The 18,957-nt window shown below is 40.4% G+C and overlaps 1 protein-coding gene across 1 annotated transcript in view; it reads left to right on the top strand.

Annotated features, from left to right (window-relative positions):
- mad1l1 (mitotic arrest deficient 1 like 1) overlaps positions 1 to 11,049 on the top strand; it is a 75,550-nt gene extending 64,501 nt beyond the window's left edge. The window contains exon 18 of the mRNA XM_033625063.2: positions 8,272 to 11,049. Coding sequence (XP_033480954.2) covers positions 8,272 to 8,421 — 150 coding nt within the window. The 3' untranslated portion in view covers positions 8,422 to 11,049. The remainder of the gene's footprint in view (positions 1 to 8,271) is intronic.
- The last annotated feature ends 7,908 nt before the right edge of the window (positions 11,050 to 18,957 follow it).

The following is an 18,957-nucleotide window of genomic DNA, read 5'->3' as shown; positions in this document are numbered from 1 at the left end:
AGAATAAATCTAACAAGTGTTGCCAAATGTGTGGCCCTCTGGGTCGCATTTGTTTTAAACCTGCTTCGCTTTTAGCCGTCAAACAAGGCTTTTTTTCCCCTTTTCCTTTTTAGAAGAATGCTCAGACAATACAGTTTAATTTTAATTAAAAACCTAATTAATAGGTTAATAAATCTGCCCTTAATGGTGGTAACTAATAGAAATGACTCAACCACTCCATCTGTACTCTGGTGCAAGATGTTTTTAACGTACGTGAACAGAATCACATAACGTTAGTGCAAAGTGCTTCATTATGCAGATTAGCCAATATAAGTACAGCTAAATTCAGGCATACAGGTATTGGCCCCCTGTGAAACATTACCAGAACATGCATGCTAATTTTTATTAATGTATTCATTAAATTAATTATGCACTTATATTTGTGAAGCAACTATCATCCATTCAAGAATACTTTACATTTTTTTTTTATATTTTTCCTCATTATGTTCAGCATGTTGTCCCACTTCATTGAGCTGTTAATACCTCCAGTTTATTCAGTGCGCACCGGCACAGTCAACTTTGATTAAAGAAAAAATAAGAAACACTAGCTTCTTTATTTTCAGACACAGAAACATAGCACATGTACCTGTGATGAAAGAAACAAAAACATAAATAGAAGCTACTGATAAGGGGTTTCTGTGTAAAACATTATGTTGTTCGGTGGTGAAACTTTATCTTCTCTCCATGGATAGTTACTGCCTGAATGTCGATTGTGCTGTTATGCTTATGAGTTTAGTTGGAGAAACATTCTTTCTAACAATCTGAAACGCCCCTGACATGAAAATCACTGTTGTAGTAGACTTTAGTCTGCAATGTAAAATCATCTGGATGCAGCAGGTGGAGAGGGAAGGAGAATATGACAAGGTGAAGTACACACATCATCACAAAGTATTGTGTATGTACTGTAGCATTGTCCAAAATACTAATTCATCGATACATATCTTGTTTGAAAATTTGAAAGAGTCTCAATACTCATTTTTCACTGTATCAATTAGGGATGTTCCTGGCAACTAATTTCCCTGTCGACTAAATGAAAATTTTAATCAAGACTAGTCGACTAGTCTATAAAAAGGTCTCAGCACGGTGTATTCAGGCTCAACATATTGTAATAATTTCCTGAAGCTTTTACCTTCAACAAAGTTAAGTGGAAGCATATCTTACGAGGTCATTGTCATGATGAGCTGCATTATCTTCTCAGACTGGGCGGGATTACAGCGTCTCCAGGTGAACAGTGTCAAATTGGTCTGAGCAGTCCTCGTTCCATGCAGGTTAACATCCAAATGCTTGAGTTGAACGTGGTTACGCATTGCTCCAGTCGAGTGATTGTATGCCAGTTTTCTCTGACACAGCCTACATGCTACCTTGGAGGTCATCTCTCCAATTTCCCACCGTGCTGTTTCAAAATTCCGTTACAGCGGGGAGGGGGACTGCTGTCTGACGGCTCTGTAGCACCTACTAGTGGCAGGCGGCTGCATGACAGTTAAGCGGCCTTGTACATGAATAAAATACTAATTGGTGTAACCGCACCAGCTGCACTGTCTAACTCTCTTACTGTTAATGTGAACTACAGTCATTCTGCTCTTCTCTGCTTCTAACCAAAAACAGAGAAGTCGTCATTGGCAGTACTAATAAATAATAAAGTTTTTTATTTGTATGCCCTTAATGTCAGTTTTTTTCCCTGAAACATTGATATTTTTGTTGTATGGAAGTTAGAAATTCCAGTATCGGGCCAACAGTAACGTAATGCACATCAGAGTGTTACAGTTTAATTTTCCAGATAGCCAATGATTCTCATCTGAACCTCACAACTAGAAGCATTTCAGCATTTTTTCATTATATTGTTTTCTTCTCACTTGAAAAGTTTGAGTCTCTTCCTTGAATACATTTGTACAAGACAAGTACTTGAGAGCTTGACTGAAGCTTGACGGAATAACATCAGTGTACCTCAACATTAAAAGGGAAAAAAACATATAGAGAGAAATAAACATTTTGTATAAAGCAATGTGCGTCACATTTACATCTATATTATTATTTTCAGAAAGATGTATAAAAACATGAAATTTAGTGCCATCTTACAGGCAAAGGCAGTGCCTCTACACTGCAGAAAATTACACATGCGACAGAAGAAAAAAAACGAACCGGAAATGCACTCAGTGCTGTGTTTGGAGGACGAAGGGCACTGGCTGAAAAAATATTACAAGCTGAGTCAAAGCCTTCAGCGTGTAGGATGTTTGTGTGAAGGCTTTGCACATCAAGTGTCACCAAATAATGAAGTTGTTACACTGCCCTTGTGTATGTTCTGATACACTGTGTACGGCTCTCACTCCCTGTCACATGAGGAGGAATAGCCTCGGTGGAATTGTCTTTAGGTGAACTCTGATTATCAGTGTGAGGGTGTCTGTGCACACAAGTACCTTTGCTTTATTTAAAACATGTAATAGGTGTCATCGGGCCGTGCTTGTGGTGTTGCTCTAGGGATGGCACTGTCAGTGGGTCCACCCTTGGGTTGGCAACATGGCCCTATAATATTCTCACAATATTTAAGGGTATTTTTGCTATAATGATATTCTTGATGATATGACAAAATACTGAAAAATACTGTTTTATTCATGTCAAGAAAATACAACTGCAACAAATTAAGTGTTGTGATTTTATATGTCAGCATAGATATATGTATAAATCAACCACAAATCTAAAGTACACATTTAAACTGTTGCCAGATACAGAAATGTATTTTTTAATATGTATATAGTGTATACTGTATACATCAATTGAATCAACAGGCAATTTCAACCATTACTAATAAGTTACTGCTTAGGCTAACTTTTTCTTCTTTCTTTTCTTTTTGAAAAAGAGTCATTTTTCAAGTTGTTGTTTTTTTCCACATGGAGCGGTTTGCTCTGTCATGTCTCGTCTGCTCCACCCGCTGTGGTCACTCAGCGCTGACAGTCAGACCCCTTCACACAAACACACAGACCTACATTTATTTTGACAGGCTGTTACGTTACGATAATGCTCACATTCACACATATTGAGTTTTTTTTGTCAAGCTTCACTTAGGCGTACATTATGACAGGCTTATGACAAAATGACCTGGTGACCGCGATTCCTGTATGCCGAGTGATGTGGACTGAGTTTACTCTGAGCAGCAAGTTGCTAAAAGGCTCTGAAAAGTCCAGGGCTGTTCATGAAACATTCAGGGCTGTAGCATCGGGGGGCCAGGACTAACAACGCCACTGATTCTACACTCCTGAAATCACTCCTTTTTTGTAACCTAACTCCTCTACCATGGAGCTGGTAGCAGTTCCACTTTCAGCCATGCTTGTTTTTGCTGTTCGTAACAGTATGACATCATTACGTCAACATGTCTGAATGTCACCATTACCATGGTATTATGGGTATAAATCACAAGTTTCATCACGATAAGATATATCGATTCTTTGGACAATGACAGGATCCTTGCTGCACACAGAAGCCCTGTTTCCACCGAGCAGTGTGGTAGGTTCAGTTTAGTCAGGTGTGCTTTTTTTCCATTTCCACTGTGAAAAATTGTGGATGGTACCAATGGAACCGTTACATACTGACCCCAGTTTTGGTCCCCCCTCTGTTGGGGTACCTAGCACACAGATCTGGTACTAAAAGGTGGAGCTGTGAACACTGCAGTCTGTTGATTGGTCAATAGAGAACGGTCACTCTGCTCAGGGCTGAGTTTTGGCTGTTTTTGAGACTCATGTAACCACTGTTCATACCGTGGAGAGTTTTATTAGTAAACTGTAACTATAAAATGATAAGATGTTTTGCTGCCTCTTGCAGCAGCTGGAGTTGGAGAAAAAAAGTAACTCAACGGCATATATCCTCATCCTCACTCTCATCCTCATCCCTGTGGGCTCCGGCAACACTAAACCCCCGAGCTTGCCTGAGAAGGACTAAATGCACAAACCAGCTATTTTTAAATATCCCATGGAGAGAGACTCTCACTGCAGCCTGTTCTGTATTGTTCTGAAAAAATGTCAGCGTGCAACCTCGTTCTGTGGACGATAAATGAGGTGCAGACTTTGCTTTTTGTCACCAGTAATGAGGAAATACAGTGAGTGCTGGACAGAGCAGTGAGTGACAACAACCCCTCCCACATCTAAGAGTACTGTTTGAGGTGGAAACACTAGGGTCAAGTACCACGTCTGAAGGGTTACTTTTGATTCCAAACGTACCATACCCAAAGTGTTTGGTGGAAACAGTCTGCCACGATGCGATTCCAATTTGATTCAGTTCTGTGGCTGGTGGTCGATACGAGGTGATATCAGTAAATATTCTCACTGTCTTTTTCTTGGCTGCTTACCAGTGGATGCATAACATTAGGACGCCAGCCCAGTTTGAATGTTTACCAAAGAATTGAGCTTGGATGGAAATGGTGACACAGAGATGCCCTGGGTATTTCAAAATAAAGGCTCATCTTAAAGATGACGAAAAATATTGATGTCTTCGTTTGTCATCCATGATATTGGAATTAATATATTGATCCAGGCAGATGTGTTGTTACACCCCTACATAATATTAGTATGTATTTAGCATTTTAAAACGTATACCAGTAATATTAAAAATGATGTGATGTGACACATTCCTATTAGTCTCAACTATACTGTGTTTAATGCTGCTTAGCAAATGCTAGTATCACAGTCACAGCAACAGTGTCATAGTATTGCCAATGTAAGCATGTTAGCATGCTGACGATACATTTAGCTCGAGACACCATTGTTCCTAAGCACAGCCTTACGAAGCTGCTATCATGGCCGTAGAATCTCCGTCTGTAAATGGACAGACAAATTGAAACTAAAGTTGTTCTACAATGCTCGCACGGTTTCATACATGCAAGGCATCAGTCATGAGCTAAAGTTGCTAGTATTGAAGCACTGACTGTTCTGTTGTTGCTGAGGCAGCTGTACGAACAATATTCAGTCAAAATGGTGAATGTGCCGCCATCAATAGATTCTCCATCTTCTGCCTACCTCCTTGTCTTACTGTAACACTCCTTCTCTATCTGAGACCCAGAGCACTGCCGCTTCGGTTTTGTGTCTATAACCTTTTGTAATCTGTGTAAATCTGGATAACCTTTGCTCAGCTCACAACAGTGTGTGTGTGCGTGTGCATTTGGCCACTTGAAATCTAAATGTTATGTGGGGGCACTAGTGTTTCTCCAGAGAATGAGGCTGTTATCTTCTCGACTTAACTGTGGGAGTCCTCGCTGTCCTCAGCTCCCATAGGCTCCCATCAGCCTGTCCACTGTGTCTCACACACGCATGCACACACACGCTCACACATACGCTCACACACAAAGTCTGTTCCGAGGACAAACTTCGGCAGAAGGTGTTTCAGACATTGAGATCTCCATGGTAACTGGTCGCAGTGTTTTTCTTTGATGTATGTGTTCCATGTTCCCAGAGCCCCAGCAGTTTTTAGATCCGTGTGCACACACGTGTTTGTGTGTGTGCCTGTGATGAGAGCAGCAGCCTGAGGATATGGCATAGCTTTCAGACAGCCGCGCAGGGGAAGAAAACACCAGGGACTGTCAGAGAAATAAAGCCACTGAGTGAGGCAGTTAGATGGAAAGTGGTCACGAGAAAGCTGGTGTGATTAGAAAAGTCTTTGGTTTGCTTCACTACAGTGTCCAGGCCTGTGTAATAAAGACATTTTTACAATCACATCAAGATGACATGTAACAAGTAATTCTTGAAGACGTGACCAGCACCGTGTCCTTGGTAACGCATATTTTCTGTAGACATGGTATAAATCAGCTTCATATGTCTGCGTGAGATGGTTCCCGGTGTGTGACTGTTTTTGTTTTTGTTTTTTTGTCAGTGTTAAAGTTGGTCCATTGTGCAGATGTCAGTGAGATACTTCAAGAGGTGTATTGAAAGAATCACTACTAAAGTCACATTCAAACTTACGAACCAGACTATTGGAAATGCTTTGAATTGTGGGACTTGAAGTCTGTCATTTCATTTCCACAACATATTAGATGATTTTTTTTTACCATGTCGTCTATTCATAAATCTAAACCTTTTTTTAAATGAACAATTATTTTATGTTTGATAACTTTTTGATCATGTCCCAATTAAAGACAGGAGTACACATTTAATCTTGGAAATACCACTACGGTCGTGTGTCACTCTGGCCTAGTAGTCTAAGGTGCTTATCACATAACCGCAACGAATCCGGCTGGAGACCTTCGTTGCATGTCATCCTCTCTTCCTAATTTCCTCTCTCAGGCCTCTTCAGAGTCAGATTTATTTTTGACTCTTGGCTGTATACTATCATAAAGTGCCAATGGTCAATAAAAGCTGAGGAAGAGGAGGAGTCAGTGCCACAAGGGCCACATGACTTGTTAGCAAGTATAAAGAAAATTTATGTTATTTAAGAGCAATGTCAGAATCAGAATCCTTTTTCAAATGCAATGAATTTGCTTTTGTGTTTTTGGTGCATAGCAAAAATATTAAGAAAAAGTTAGATTAAAAAATAAAAGCAAATATTGAGAAATTAAGAGACAAATAATAATTTTTTAATGAAAACATGAAAAATTACTACAAGAAATATTGACAATATATATCTCAATAGAATTAAAGAGCAGTGCAGTATTTAGAAGTGGTAATTGTGCAGAAATTATCCAGTGAATGTGCAGAGGTGACTTGTACTCAAATTTATACTCGCGTTAAGTTGAACATGCCCACTTCACATACACAAAAAAAGCATTGAAGCCCAGAGCTCCACACACAGACTCTCCACACTTTTGAAAGTTGCTCTGAAAGTTGAAGTCTTTTTATTTGTCTTGATAGTGGTGGCATCGCCGACATCAAAGTGGATGTGATGTTGCCTTACACTTTGGTGGTGGGGGTAAGGCAGCAGATCAGTCTTTTATTTGTTTTTTGTTTTTTTTGGTCTAGAGTTGCAGACATACTTGGTATTCTGTAGAAAGGGGGCAAAGAAAGAAACAGCTGGTGCAATTAACATATAGACTAAACCCATATTCAGTTCATAGAATGATAAAGTGACTGCACAAATACTTGTTCTAACTCAAGGAAGTCTTAACTGACTCCGTGTGGAAGGCGCCTCTGCGTGGAAATTCACCAGATCAACCAGATTAAGTCTTTTTAAGTGAAGATGAAAACAAAACTTTGACTGCCAAAAATCAATCAACCCTCACACTTCTTTCAGCTCGACTTTAAGATAATGTCGGTGCGTTTTTGTACGTTTGGCGAAAGAACAACAGAGAAACAGCAAGTCATTCTGTCTGTGTCTCTCAAGCACTCTCCATGCTGCGTTTAGCCTCGGTTTAGCGTTGTGCAGTCAACTGGCAAATGTCATTAGTTCAGTTATCCTCTCCTCTCACCCCTCAGAGATTTGTCGCTGTTCACACAAAAGTGAACAGCTGAGTTCACCTCAGCCTGTTGTGTGTGAGGAAGCACACTAATTGGTTTATCAAGTAGGATTTACTTATTTATTTATTTTTGCATCAGCTACAATACCTTCCAATGTAGCATTGCTCAAATCTGATCCATTTATAAATAATACTGATGAGCTCAAGTAGGAGTATTTTGTATATTTTAAAATCATATTTTTGGCTTATTTAGCTCAATATCACATTCAGTAGGTGGACATTTACTGAGTTGGAATTTCAGTAAAATGTCCATGTGGGAAATAATGTGACGCCATATGAGATCATTCTCCCACTTCCTTTTCTTGTCTAATTTCTTCTCGGAGTATTTCCCTTCGCCATTTGTTTTATAAGCCTTCTCATGATACATATCAAATAAAGATCTGTGTCTCTTACTCACATTGACACAGGACATTTCTCAGACGTCTCAATATCTTCCCAGCATGCCATGGGACTCTGCTCCTCGCTACCTTCCTCCTTCCCCGCAATGCTTTAATTACTTTATCCCTCGTTTCTCTCATCCCTTTCTCCTTCACTCCATCGCCCCGAGCTGCTCCTCATTCCTTTTAATTAATCCACACAGATTTAGACACCTTCACCCTGCTGTGAATGCGTACACACACACACACAACACACACACACACGCACGCACTTGACAATCCCCTGTAGACAATAACAACTTTAAGTGATCTTGCTCTCACTTTGAAAGAGTTTTTTCTCTGGAGATGGATCTAGTGGAAAACTCAGGTCTTATTGTTTGATATTTTGTATTGTCTTCTGATGTTTGTGTGTTTGTGTGTGTGCAGGGCTCCAATGGAAGCATGCAGCTCATGGAGACAGAGTTCTCCAAAACTCTGGCAGAGATGGTGGCCCTTCACCTGCACCACCAGAAGAGCATCCCAGCATTCCTCTCCGCTGTGACTCTGGATCTCTTCAGCCGACAAACCACATTCTGAAGTAACTTGACACCAACTCAGACGTAGCGCTGAACATTTAAGATGGGATTTTTTTTAATTTCCTGTGTCTTTTACTTTCTTTCTTGTTTTGTTTTTCTTTATCTCGCATTTGATATTCACAGAGTGCTCTCTGAACAGCTCTGACATGTGAATAGTGAAGTCAGCGCTGTGTTGTGGAGGATGAACACCTTGTTTGATGAAATACTTCCATCTTGTATTCAGAAAGGCTAAGGAAGCAGCTCGGTATCCCTATTTGTACGCTGAATATTTCATCAATGAAGCTCTGAGAAATGCGTTTTTTCTTAACAGGACTAAGTCGTCATGAAAATGACACACAGAAGCCACCGACTTTTGGATTTGGAGTGTTTTTTTTTTTTTTACAGAAAGGTTTTGAAGTACATTACACCTCTTAAGTAAAATACACACGATGTGGAGAAACATTTTTGTGGTTCTCTGGATCTGCAGTAAATGGGTTAGGGTTAGGGTTAGGTCTGCGTCTTTGTTGACTCCCTTTTATTCTGCCTTTTGTGTGATCTTTCTTGCTGCCTTATACAAAAGGTTTTACACATGTGATTTGTGTTTACAACTAGTCAGAGCCAATCCAAAGATAGTGTCAAAGAAATCCACTTAAATACAAGACATGTGGATTCTATCAGACTGTCTCTTTCTCCTCATTTGTGTCCTGCTATGTATCAAAATTAAACCCCATCATCAGGATAAATGTTGGCATTGTATGTGACTTCCAGCCACGGAAACGTACCATTTGTATGGTATCATGTAGCCAAAATGTTGAATCATAACATTTCTTTGTGTGGTCATATTTATGCACAAAATCCGCTTGGCTCTGGTTACTCATGGCTGGAAACGTAGCAATGACTCACTAAAAAACAACCAGTGTTGTTGTTTGTTGGTTTGTAACAGTGACCCGCAGCGGTCTGCAGTTTGGCAGCCGTCTCACCTAGGTATCACGCTGTCAGCCATCCCCTCCACCTCCTGATGACGAAGTGAGCTCATAAACATGTAATCAGAACCACATCACCTTAGAAACATTGATATGATGCATATGAAACAAACAAATGCGACGTAGCTGTGGTCTGCAAAAACATACAATGCAAAATCTGAAGCTAGTTTTCATCAGAGTCTAACTGATTAAGGAAGTACATGCAAATTCTTTGTTGTTAATGTATTTTATTCTTTTAATTCATTAGTATGTGCTTAAATATAAATAAGTTCAAACTAAAGTTTCCTGAACTCAGTCTCTGTGGTCTTTTTTTATTAGAAGAGGTAAAAAAGGAGGAAATAAAATGTTAGATGAAAACAGAGATAACAGCCAACCTTACCTTTATACTACATTTAAAATATGCACTGTGGTTTGACCATGAGAAAAAAATTCAATATTTGATCTGTAATAACCTCACTAAATTCAGAGTTCACAGTGTAGCACAACAAAAAGTAGAACGCACAGAGTCTGTGAGTGTGTCTCCTGGATCTGTTGCAGTAAGCTCATCAATTGTTGTTTTCATCATTAAACTGAAGCATTAATTATGTCACCAAACCTTTTGAGAACTAAATGTCATTTCAAATATTACATATAGCGGTCATACCCTCTCCCTTTAAAAAAAAAAATGCAGCAGATTTATTCTAACATGACTGCAGCAACAAAAAAATCACTTGTGAGGCAGTGAAGGCAGAGCGAATGAACCAAATCACATCTGTTTTACAATTTAATGTTAGTTTAAAATTAGATTGCATGGGTGCCATTTGAAATAATTTGAACAAATTACATTTTTGTTCTCATTTGTTTTAACCCTGAAAGGAAAAAAACCCTGTATCAGCCTCATCACACAGACACAGTTTTATCACCTGCTTCATGCACATGGTTAACTGACATCAGTGTGTCATAAAATAAGGATTAGACCAAGAAAGCACACGTGCAGATGCTTTAATGTCTGTAAACATTTGGTAAAACTCACTAAAAATGCATTTTGCTTACCGTTAAAACCTTTATAACCCAGACAGAAGTCTTAGGATATGAATTTGATTTGAATGAACTATGAATTCCTCCAGTTTTGAATTTAGTTAACGACTGTGCCTGTGTGTGTTGGCGCGAGCATGAACACAAGATAAGACAAGGGAAATTTCTAGGCAGCAATAAAGAGAAATGGCAGAAATAAACATGGGGCGAAGAGGAAGCGAGGGAGCAATCCAATAAAACTGAGAAACAAAAGGAAGTGAGCTGAGAATAAAGCCACTTATCACAGCAACAATATAAGAACTCCAGCTGGTGCAGCCATATGTCTCATGAGAAAACATATTCTCCGTACAGTACATGCCACATACTGTCTTTGTTTTGTTTTTTCCATTTTTGCATGCTTGTCCATTTTTCACAACACAGCACATCTTCTGCTCACCCCGCAGTTCTCACATACAGAGGGTTTATATATGAGAGGGTTTCATATAGGCTGTACAAGACATGCAGTACTGTAGCATAGAGCGTTCTCTTTCAGCAGAGTGTGATGTTCTGTGGCTTTATCTCTAATGTAGGCATTCCCACAAATTTACTGTATCTTGTTACCGTTTTTAATTTGAAATGCAAATGTAATCAATAAAGCATACTGTGTGACTTGACTTGAAAGTATATTCATTTTACAGCAACATATAACTACAGCAACTCATTTACTGTACCTCTGAAAGTGACCACGACACACCACATCCAGAGGCTGCGAGAAGCTGGAAGATTTAATAACAATTTTCACCACCGATTTGTTGCGTGACCCTGCGCGCTCTGTTATCAGGTGTAACGGCTCTGTTAGGTTCTTCAAAGTCAGTCCCAGTGAGCTGAAGACTTAAATGTGATCAAATACTTCCATGTAGCGGTATCTTCATGACAGAGCAAAGCCAACAGGGACTCCTGGGAGGACACATAAGCCCCGTTTCCACCAGACACTTTGGGTATGTTACCTTCGGAACCAAAAGTCAGACATGGTACTTGACCCTAGTGTTTCCACCGCAAACAGTACTCTTAGATGTGGGTGGGGTTGTTGTCACTCACTGCTCCGTCCAGCACTCACTGTATTTCCTCATTATCGGTGACTATGTGGGAAGTCTGCACCTTGTTAATCGTCCACACAACGAGGCTGCACACTGACGTTTTCAGAACAAAATAAAACAGGCTGCAGTGAGAGTCTCTCTCCATGGGATATTTAAAAATAGCACGTTTGTGCATTTAGTCCTTCTCAGGCAAGCCCAGGGGTTTAGTGTTGCCATGGCCTGACGTTACTCGACTCTTTTCATTCCTCCAAGTGAGGATTAAAATATATGCAGTTCACATAACCTGGCCGAAATTGATATATATATAAACGCTTTAAGATCCACTCATAACTAAAAGTGTATGTCATATAAAACTAAAGTAATGGTCAAAGTTGTCATGTGGAATATTTAAGGTGTGTTGATAGAGTCACGTTGTCAACTCATACATTGAGTAACATTACAAGTTAACGTTCCACCTTAAAAGTTGCCGGCAGTCGGCCCAGTGAATTAAGTTAGCTGTTTCTCTGACGCCAGCTGTTGCAACAGGCAGCAAAACATCCTTTCATTTTATAGTTGGATGGAGCTTCACCAACTGTATGCACAAAACCTGTTCTGGCGCCAGACTCTATTATCAGTCCTGCATCGGGTCCTGGAGGGGCTAAAAGGAGGCTTAAAAAAAAGAACATGCAGGTTGGATCGTGGGTGCTTCGTAATAAAACTGGAAATAAAATATGTACAGTTTACTAATATATGTAAAACTCTCCACGGTATGAACAGTGGTTACATGAGCCTCAAAACCAGCCACAACTCAGCCCTGAGCAGAGTGACCGTCCTCTATTGACCAGTCAACAGACTGCAGTGTTCACAGCTCCACCTTTTAGTACCAGATCTGTGTGCTAGGTACCCCAACAGAGGGGGGACCAAAACTGGAATGGTACAGAACTGTTCCATTGGTACCATCCACAACTTTTCACAGTGTAAATGGAAAAAAAGCATACTGAACTGAACTGAACCGTACCGTACTGCTCGGTGGAAACAGGGCTTAACTTGGAGGGAAACATCTGGTGGCCGGTCCTGTACCCATGGTCATCGTTGAGACCGCATTCACACTGACTTCAGTAGGTACACGTACTGTGTTAAATAACAAAGCCCCCCATACGTTTGGATAAGGCCACTCTATTGACACAGTAGAGTTGCAAACACAGAGGGCTTCAGCAAAAAAGAGAAGCGCAAGGTTTTTCCAGTAGAAAACTTATGTTATCATCTGGCAAGATGTGTTTGCCAATCAAATATGTGCAAGATCATGTTCCTGGATGAATCTGAAAGCTGTATTGCTAGCATTTACCTTGCAATCATTGCAATGAAAGATAAAATTATTTCCACTGAAATCAAGTAACTTCATTTCATTTATGTAACCCAATATCCAAATCACAATCATTTTTCAGAACATTAAAATTCTTCTTTATATGTTATAAACCACTGTGCTGTGTTTCAGCATCTCTTAAACCTTCAAGCTCATGGTTCTGTGTCTCCAGCTGGACTTCCTGTTTCATATCTTACTGTCTCACCAGTGCCTTACACACACCTTCACTAACACAGATCCTTGTATTTTTATTTTTTTTCAAAGCAAGGCTGTTTTTTGTCTGAACGCCCACAAAGTGTGATTCAAAGACCTCTGTCTGCTCGTACAAGGATATCAGATGCCCCCGGAGATCAGATCTTGTAGGCGAATCTGGAAGCTGAGCCTGGTCTACCTTAACCTGAGTAACATGGGGCAAAATCCCACAATCCTGTGCAAGTGCACAGAGCCAGATGCATTCTCAGTTGGGTGGCAGGTGCTTTTTTATGCAGATCCCTAGTGACAAAAACTTTCTATTTTGATGTGCAATTTCAGCTCTTCGTCACCACTGTAGAAGGAGCCTGAGCTTGTGAGAGAGGGAGCTTCACCAACTGTATGCATGAAACCTGTTCTGGAACCAGACTCTCTGATCAGTCCTGCATCGGGTCCTGGAGGGGCTAAAGGAGGCTTAAAAAAAGAGCACGCAGGTCGGATCGCAGGTGTTTCGTAATAAAATTGGTTGGTCATATGTGCAAGTGGCAGGATGGGTACGGTCTTGCACTTGGCGAGCCAGTTCTGAAGCGGGTCTTGAAACCAGATCCATGCAGGATCTGGGCTGAGCAGGGCCCTTTTCTTTCTGGAGTTATAACCAGTTGATTGCTGGAGTCAGTCTTTTTGGCATCCCAATAACTCAGTCATGCTGTAGTCATGTAAACAACAACTCCAATGTGGGAAGCGTTTGAAGAGGTCATGAAATGGGACTTCTCTGACAAGCCGTCAGATAACCTCCAGAGATACTGTTGGATGGTGGAGGAACTCTTGAACCTGTCTAACACTCTGTGGAAGAGGCAAATTTGGAATTCTCCTTTTATTTTTATTCTTCTTCGCCCCAGTCAGACCGTCAGGACTCCTCTGTGTATTATGGTGCTTACACAATAGCCTCCAGTAGCCTCTAGCTACAGCCGAAAAGTTGCTGTGTTTAAATCGTCATTCATTTTTTAAAGTTTGTGCTTGTAGTCAATTTAACCCATGGTTGGCACCGTTTCACCAGCGAGAATTAACTGACCCGCGAGTAATAAAATAAAAGGAGAAACAATTATTTTCTCTACATGAAGATAAATGTTTGCTCTACAACGGGTAGGAAGTTACTGCCACATCATTAGTGCGAAACAGAAGCCACTCTGTAGCGACCCTTTTGATGAGCTTCTGCGGCTGTAATGTTCTGTTCTTTGAGTTCTGCCTACGGGGAAGAAGTAGACCCTCTCCATTCAGCTTTCATCCACGTTATTTCCATTTCTGTCTTTCACTACCTGTTTAACCTTTATTTTCTTCCTTCCCCTCAACCTCTCTGCTCTTCCCGCTTCTCTCCACTCTTTTATTCATTCCTTTATCTTTATTTCAACAGCCCATCATCTCTCAGTCAAAAACAATTAGTACACCCCCTGATATCTCATTAAGTATAAATGAAGAGGTAGGCTGAGGTTGAAAATGCAGAAGCTGAGCTTTATAAACTCTGCGGCGTTCTTCAGATTTTACGCACCAATCCTCATTAAGCAGTCAACAATTTGAAAGGAGTGTTTTAAAAATTCGCAGCAGAAATCATTTCAAGGCGGCGCTAAATCTTTAAAGGCAATTCTCGCACATGTTTAATTTATTAAAAAATATAGGAGTGGCATTTCAATTTCATCTTCAGCTTTTTTTTTTCCCCACCACTATTGATAAGTAAGACCTGCTGTGAGGACGCATCAGCACTACAGAGACAAGCCTCAGCTGGAAACCAGAGAGGCTTATGGGACGGAAAGAGAGGAGAGACAAGACCTGTCACGTCTTTGTTTCATCACTCGTCCCTCTTTTCTTCCAGTCTATACCTTCCTCGCTAAATTCTCCATCTGCCTGTTTCCACTCACACAGGAAGCTCCGTATCGTTCCCTCTGAAGTGAGTCTTTCTCCCACCTTTTCCTGCAGTTTCCCATTCTCTCCCTCTCTTAAGTCCCAACATAGAGAGACAGAGCAGCTGTCATGCTTTAGTTTAGATCTGAGTAGCTTTCCCTTGGGCTCCCCATAGAGTAGAAGCAGCATAATACTGTACTCACTGGGAATGGTGTGTGTGTGTGTGTGTGTATGTGTGTGTGTGTGAGAGAGAGAGAGGGAGAGACAGCATGCATGTGTACATACAGTAATGTGTGCTGTGACAGCAGTTAAACTCCTAACTCTTTGCTACACAAGCTGTTTTTGCACCTGAATTCAGTACAACTTTTACCTGAAACTGCTCTGGGCATTGTAGTGGATGCATCTCTTTTAAATGGTTTTTCCTATTTATTACAAACTGGGTCTTGTTTTTACAGTTTTAGCCATCATTTTGTAGCTGTAATAATAACAAGATAAATGCTGGGATATTGAAACACACCCGAAGTGTTAAAAGGAGTCCAACAGGGGAACAGTCAGAAGATCCTAGATGGTTTTAAACTATTGATTAGAGATAGATTAATACAAAAACAAGCCCACACAAATCGTATCACCACATGTGACGTTTCTGGCACCAGCCTTTCATCAAACATGATCAAGATAAGGAGGAATATCTTCTTCTACAATTGCACCTTGAATTTGCATGTCATCATGACATTTTTTTTTCTGATGTTTCAGTCGTGATATGTGAGGTGTTACTCTAGGCACTGCTGGCATTTTTGTAAATTTCGTGTTGTACTGGGTTCCTGTATAGCTGTATAGGGGCGGCTGTGGCTCAGGAGGTACAGTAGAGTGGGTCGTCCACTCTGCATGTCAGTATCCTTGAGCAAGGTACTGAAACTCAAACTGCTCCAGATGGCTGTTCCATCGGTGTGTGAGTGTGTTAAAAACTGAGTGGCAGGTGGCACCTTGTATGGTAGCCTCAGTCACCAGTGTGTGAATGTGTGTTAATGGGTGAATGTGACTTGTAGTGTAAAAAGCACTTTGAGTGGTCGGATGACTAGAAAGGTGCTATACAAGTGCAGGTCCATTTACTACATGTGTTATCCCCAGGGGTCGATCCTGGGCCCTATTCTCTTTTCCATTTACATGCTCCCTCTAGGTGACATCATCTGTAAATACAATGTCCATTTTCATTGTTATGCAGATGACACACAGTTGTACATCCCAATCAATCCCGGTGATCAGTCTAATATAGCAGCCCTCCACAACTGTATCACAGAAATAAAATACTGGATGTCAGATAGTTTTCTCCAACTCATTCAGTCAAAATCCGATGTCATTGTTATAGGTCCATCCACAACAAGAAAACTAATTTTGGAAAGCCTTGGCGATTTAACACCTCTTGTAAAACCCTCAGCCAGAAACCTCGGCTTCATTTTTGACCAGGACTTGAACTTTGAACTTCATGTAAAAAAGTGGTCCAGACATGTTTTTATCATTTGAGAAACATAGCCAAAGTCAGGTCTTTTATCTCAGCCACAGATTTGGAGAAACTCATCCATGCTTTTATTTCTTCACGCCTCGACTATTGTAATAGCTTATATACCTGTCTCAGCCAGAAATCACTTCACCATCTACGTACAGTTAGTACAAAATGCTGCAGCTTGGCTTTTAATTAGGTCTAAAAAATGTGACCACATTACCCCCGTTTTAGCATCCCTGCACTGGCTGCCTGTTCATTTTGGGACTGATTTTAAAATTCTTTTATTTGTTTTTAAGACCAGACTTGGGCTAGCCCCTGCCTATATTTCAGACCTTTTATCCTCACACAAACCAGCTCTCAGTCTGAGATCCGCTGATAAGGCCCTGCTAGCTGTTCCAAGGTCTAGGCTGAAAACAAAAGGCGACAGGGCCTTTGCAATCAGGGCCCCTAGACTCTGGAACGATTTGCCTGAGGAAATCAGGTTTTTTAGAGTCTGTTCCTCGTTTTACATCACTCCTCAAGACACACTTTTACAGGAAGGCTTTTATGAAGTAATGTTTAAGTTGATGTAATGTTTAATTTGTATGTATTTTGTGTTGATATTGAGTGTGTGCTGATATTTTATGCTGTAAAGCACTTTGTTATTTATATTGAAAAGTGCTATACAAATAAAGCTATTATCATTATTATTATTATTATTATTATTATTATTATTATCACATAATCTGCTGGGGGACCACCATTGGTTGTATATATAGAGGTGTGTCTCCTTATCTTCTTCATGTCTGATGAAAGGCTGATGCCCGAAACGTCACACGTGGTGATGGAATTAAAATTTCCAAAAGGAGCAGTTTCTGGTGTGTGGACTTGGTTTTGTATTTTTATATTTTTTCTTTTTCCCCAGCACCCAGTATTTAACATTTTTGGATGTGCATGCTATTTTTTGATATGGCTACATTAATCAAATGTCATTTTCAATTACAATTTTGGCTTTCAACCATTATGAAAACAAGATAATAAATAAAAGGATAATCCGTTTTGCAATGATACTCTTGTTTTGTCTGGTGTTACAAATCCAACGCGACCTGTTCCTTTTGATCAGTGCACTCGGTGTTGCCTACGTAGCAACCTTCTTGCAAGATTAAGCAACTCTTCAGAGCCTCTAGCAACTTTTTCTGTAAAAAAAAAAAAAAAAAAAACACCAATTGTTGCAGCCTATTGAGTTAGTTACGAGGTGGAGCTGTCAGGGTGGCTGCTAACATTTCATTTTACGATGGCATCACCTGAATGTGTCGATTAACAGAGCGAGACAAAAACACACTGGAAGGCGAGTCCTTCTCAGCAGTGTTCAGGCAACCTCCAGCCTCAGATTCTGACTGTGCCAAAGTAATAACTAACGCTGTGGCTATCTGTCCACACTCCTACCTACTGCAATTTGCGTCAAATAGAATACCATATTAAAGGGCCAGTGTGTAATATTTGGCATGGTTTATTGTCAATCTGAATCTGAATCTGAATATTCTACCCATTAATATGTTTATATCTTCTTCTACAATTGCACCTTGAATTTGCATGTCATCATGACATTTTTTTTTCTGATGTTTCAGTCGTGATATGTGAGGTGTTACTCTAGGCACTGCTGGCATTTTTGTAAATTTCGTGTTGTACTGGGTTCCTGTATAGCTGTATAGGGGCGGCTGTGGCTCAGGAGGTACAGTAGAGTGGGTCGTCCACTCTGCATGTCAGTATCCTTGAGCAAGGTACTGAAACTCAAACTGCTCCAGATGGCTGTTCCATCGGTGTGTGAGTGTGTTAAAAACTGAGTGGCAGGTGGCACCTTGTATGGTAGCCTCAGTCACCAGTGTGTGAATGTGTGTTAATGGGTGAATGTGACTTGTAGTGTAAAAAGCACTTTGAGTGGTCGGATGACTAGAAAGGTGCTATACAAGTGCAGGTCCATTTACTACATGTGTTATCCCCAGGGGTCGATCCTGGGCCCTATTCTCTTTTCCATTTACATGCTCCCTCTAGGTGACATCATCTGTAAATACAATGTCCATTTTCATTGTTATGCAGATGACACACAGTTGTACATCCCAATCAATCCCGGTGATCAGTCTAATATAGCAGCCCTCCACAACTGTATCACAGAAATAAAATACTGGATGTCAGATAGTTTTCTCCAACTCATTCAGTCAAAATCCGATGTCATTGTTATAGGTCCATCCACAACAAGAAAACTAATTTTGGAAAGCCTTGGCGATTTAACACCTCTTGTAAAACCCTCAGCCAGAAACCTCGGCTTCATTTTTGACCAGGACTTGAACTTTGAACTTCATGTAAAAAAGTGGTCCAGACATGTTTTTATCATTTGAGAAACATAGCCAAAGTCAGGTCTTTTATCTCAGCCACAGATTTGGAGAAACTCATCCATGCTTTTATTTCTTCACGCCTCGACTATTGTAATAGCTTATATACCTGTCTCAGCCAGAAATCACTTCACCATCTACGTACAGTTAGTACAAAATGCTGCAGCTTGGCTTTTAATTAGGTCTAA

This window comes from Epinephelus lanceolatus, chromosome 3, assembly GCF_041903045.1.
Source record: "Epinephelus lanceolatus isolate andai-2023 chromosome 3, ASM4190304v1, whole genome shotgun sequence".
In the NCBI taxonomy this organism is placed as follows: Eukaryota; Metazoa; Chordata; class Actinopteri; order Perciformes; family Serranidae; genus Epinephelus; species Epinephelus lanceolatus.
The sequence above is the reverse complement of the archived record's forward strand: the minus strand, read 5'-3'. Positions and strand labels throughout refer to the sequence as shown.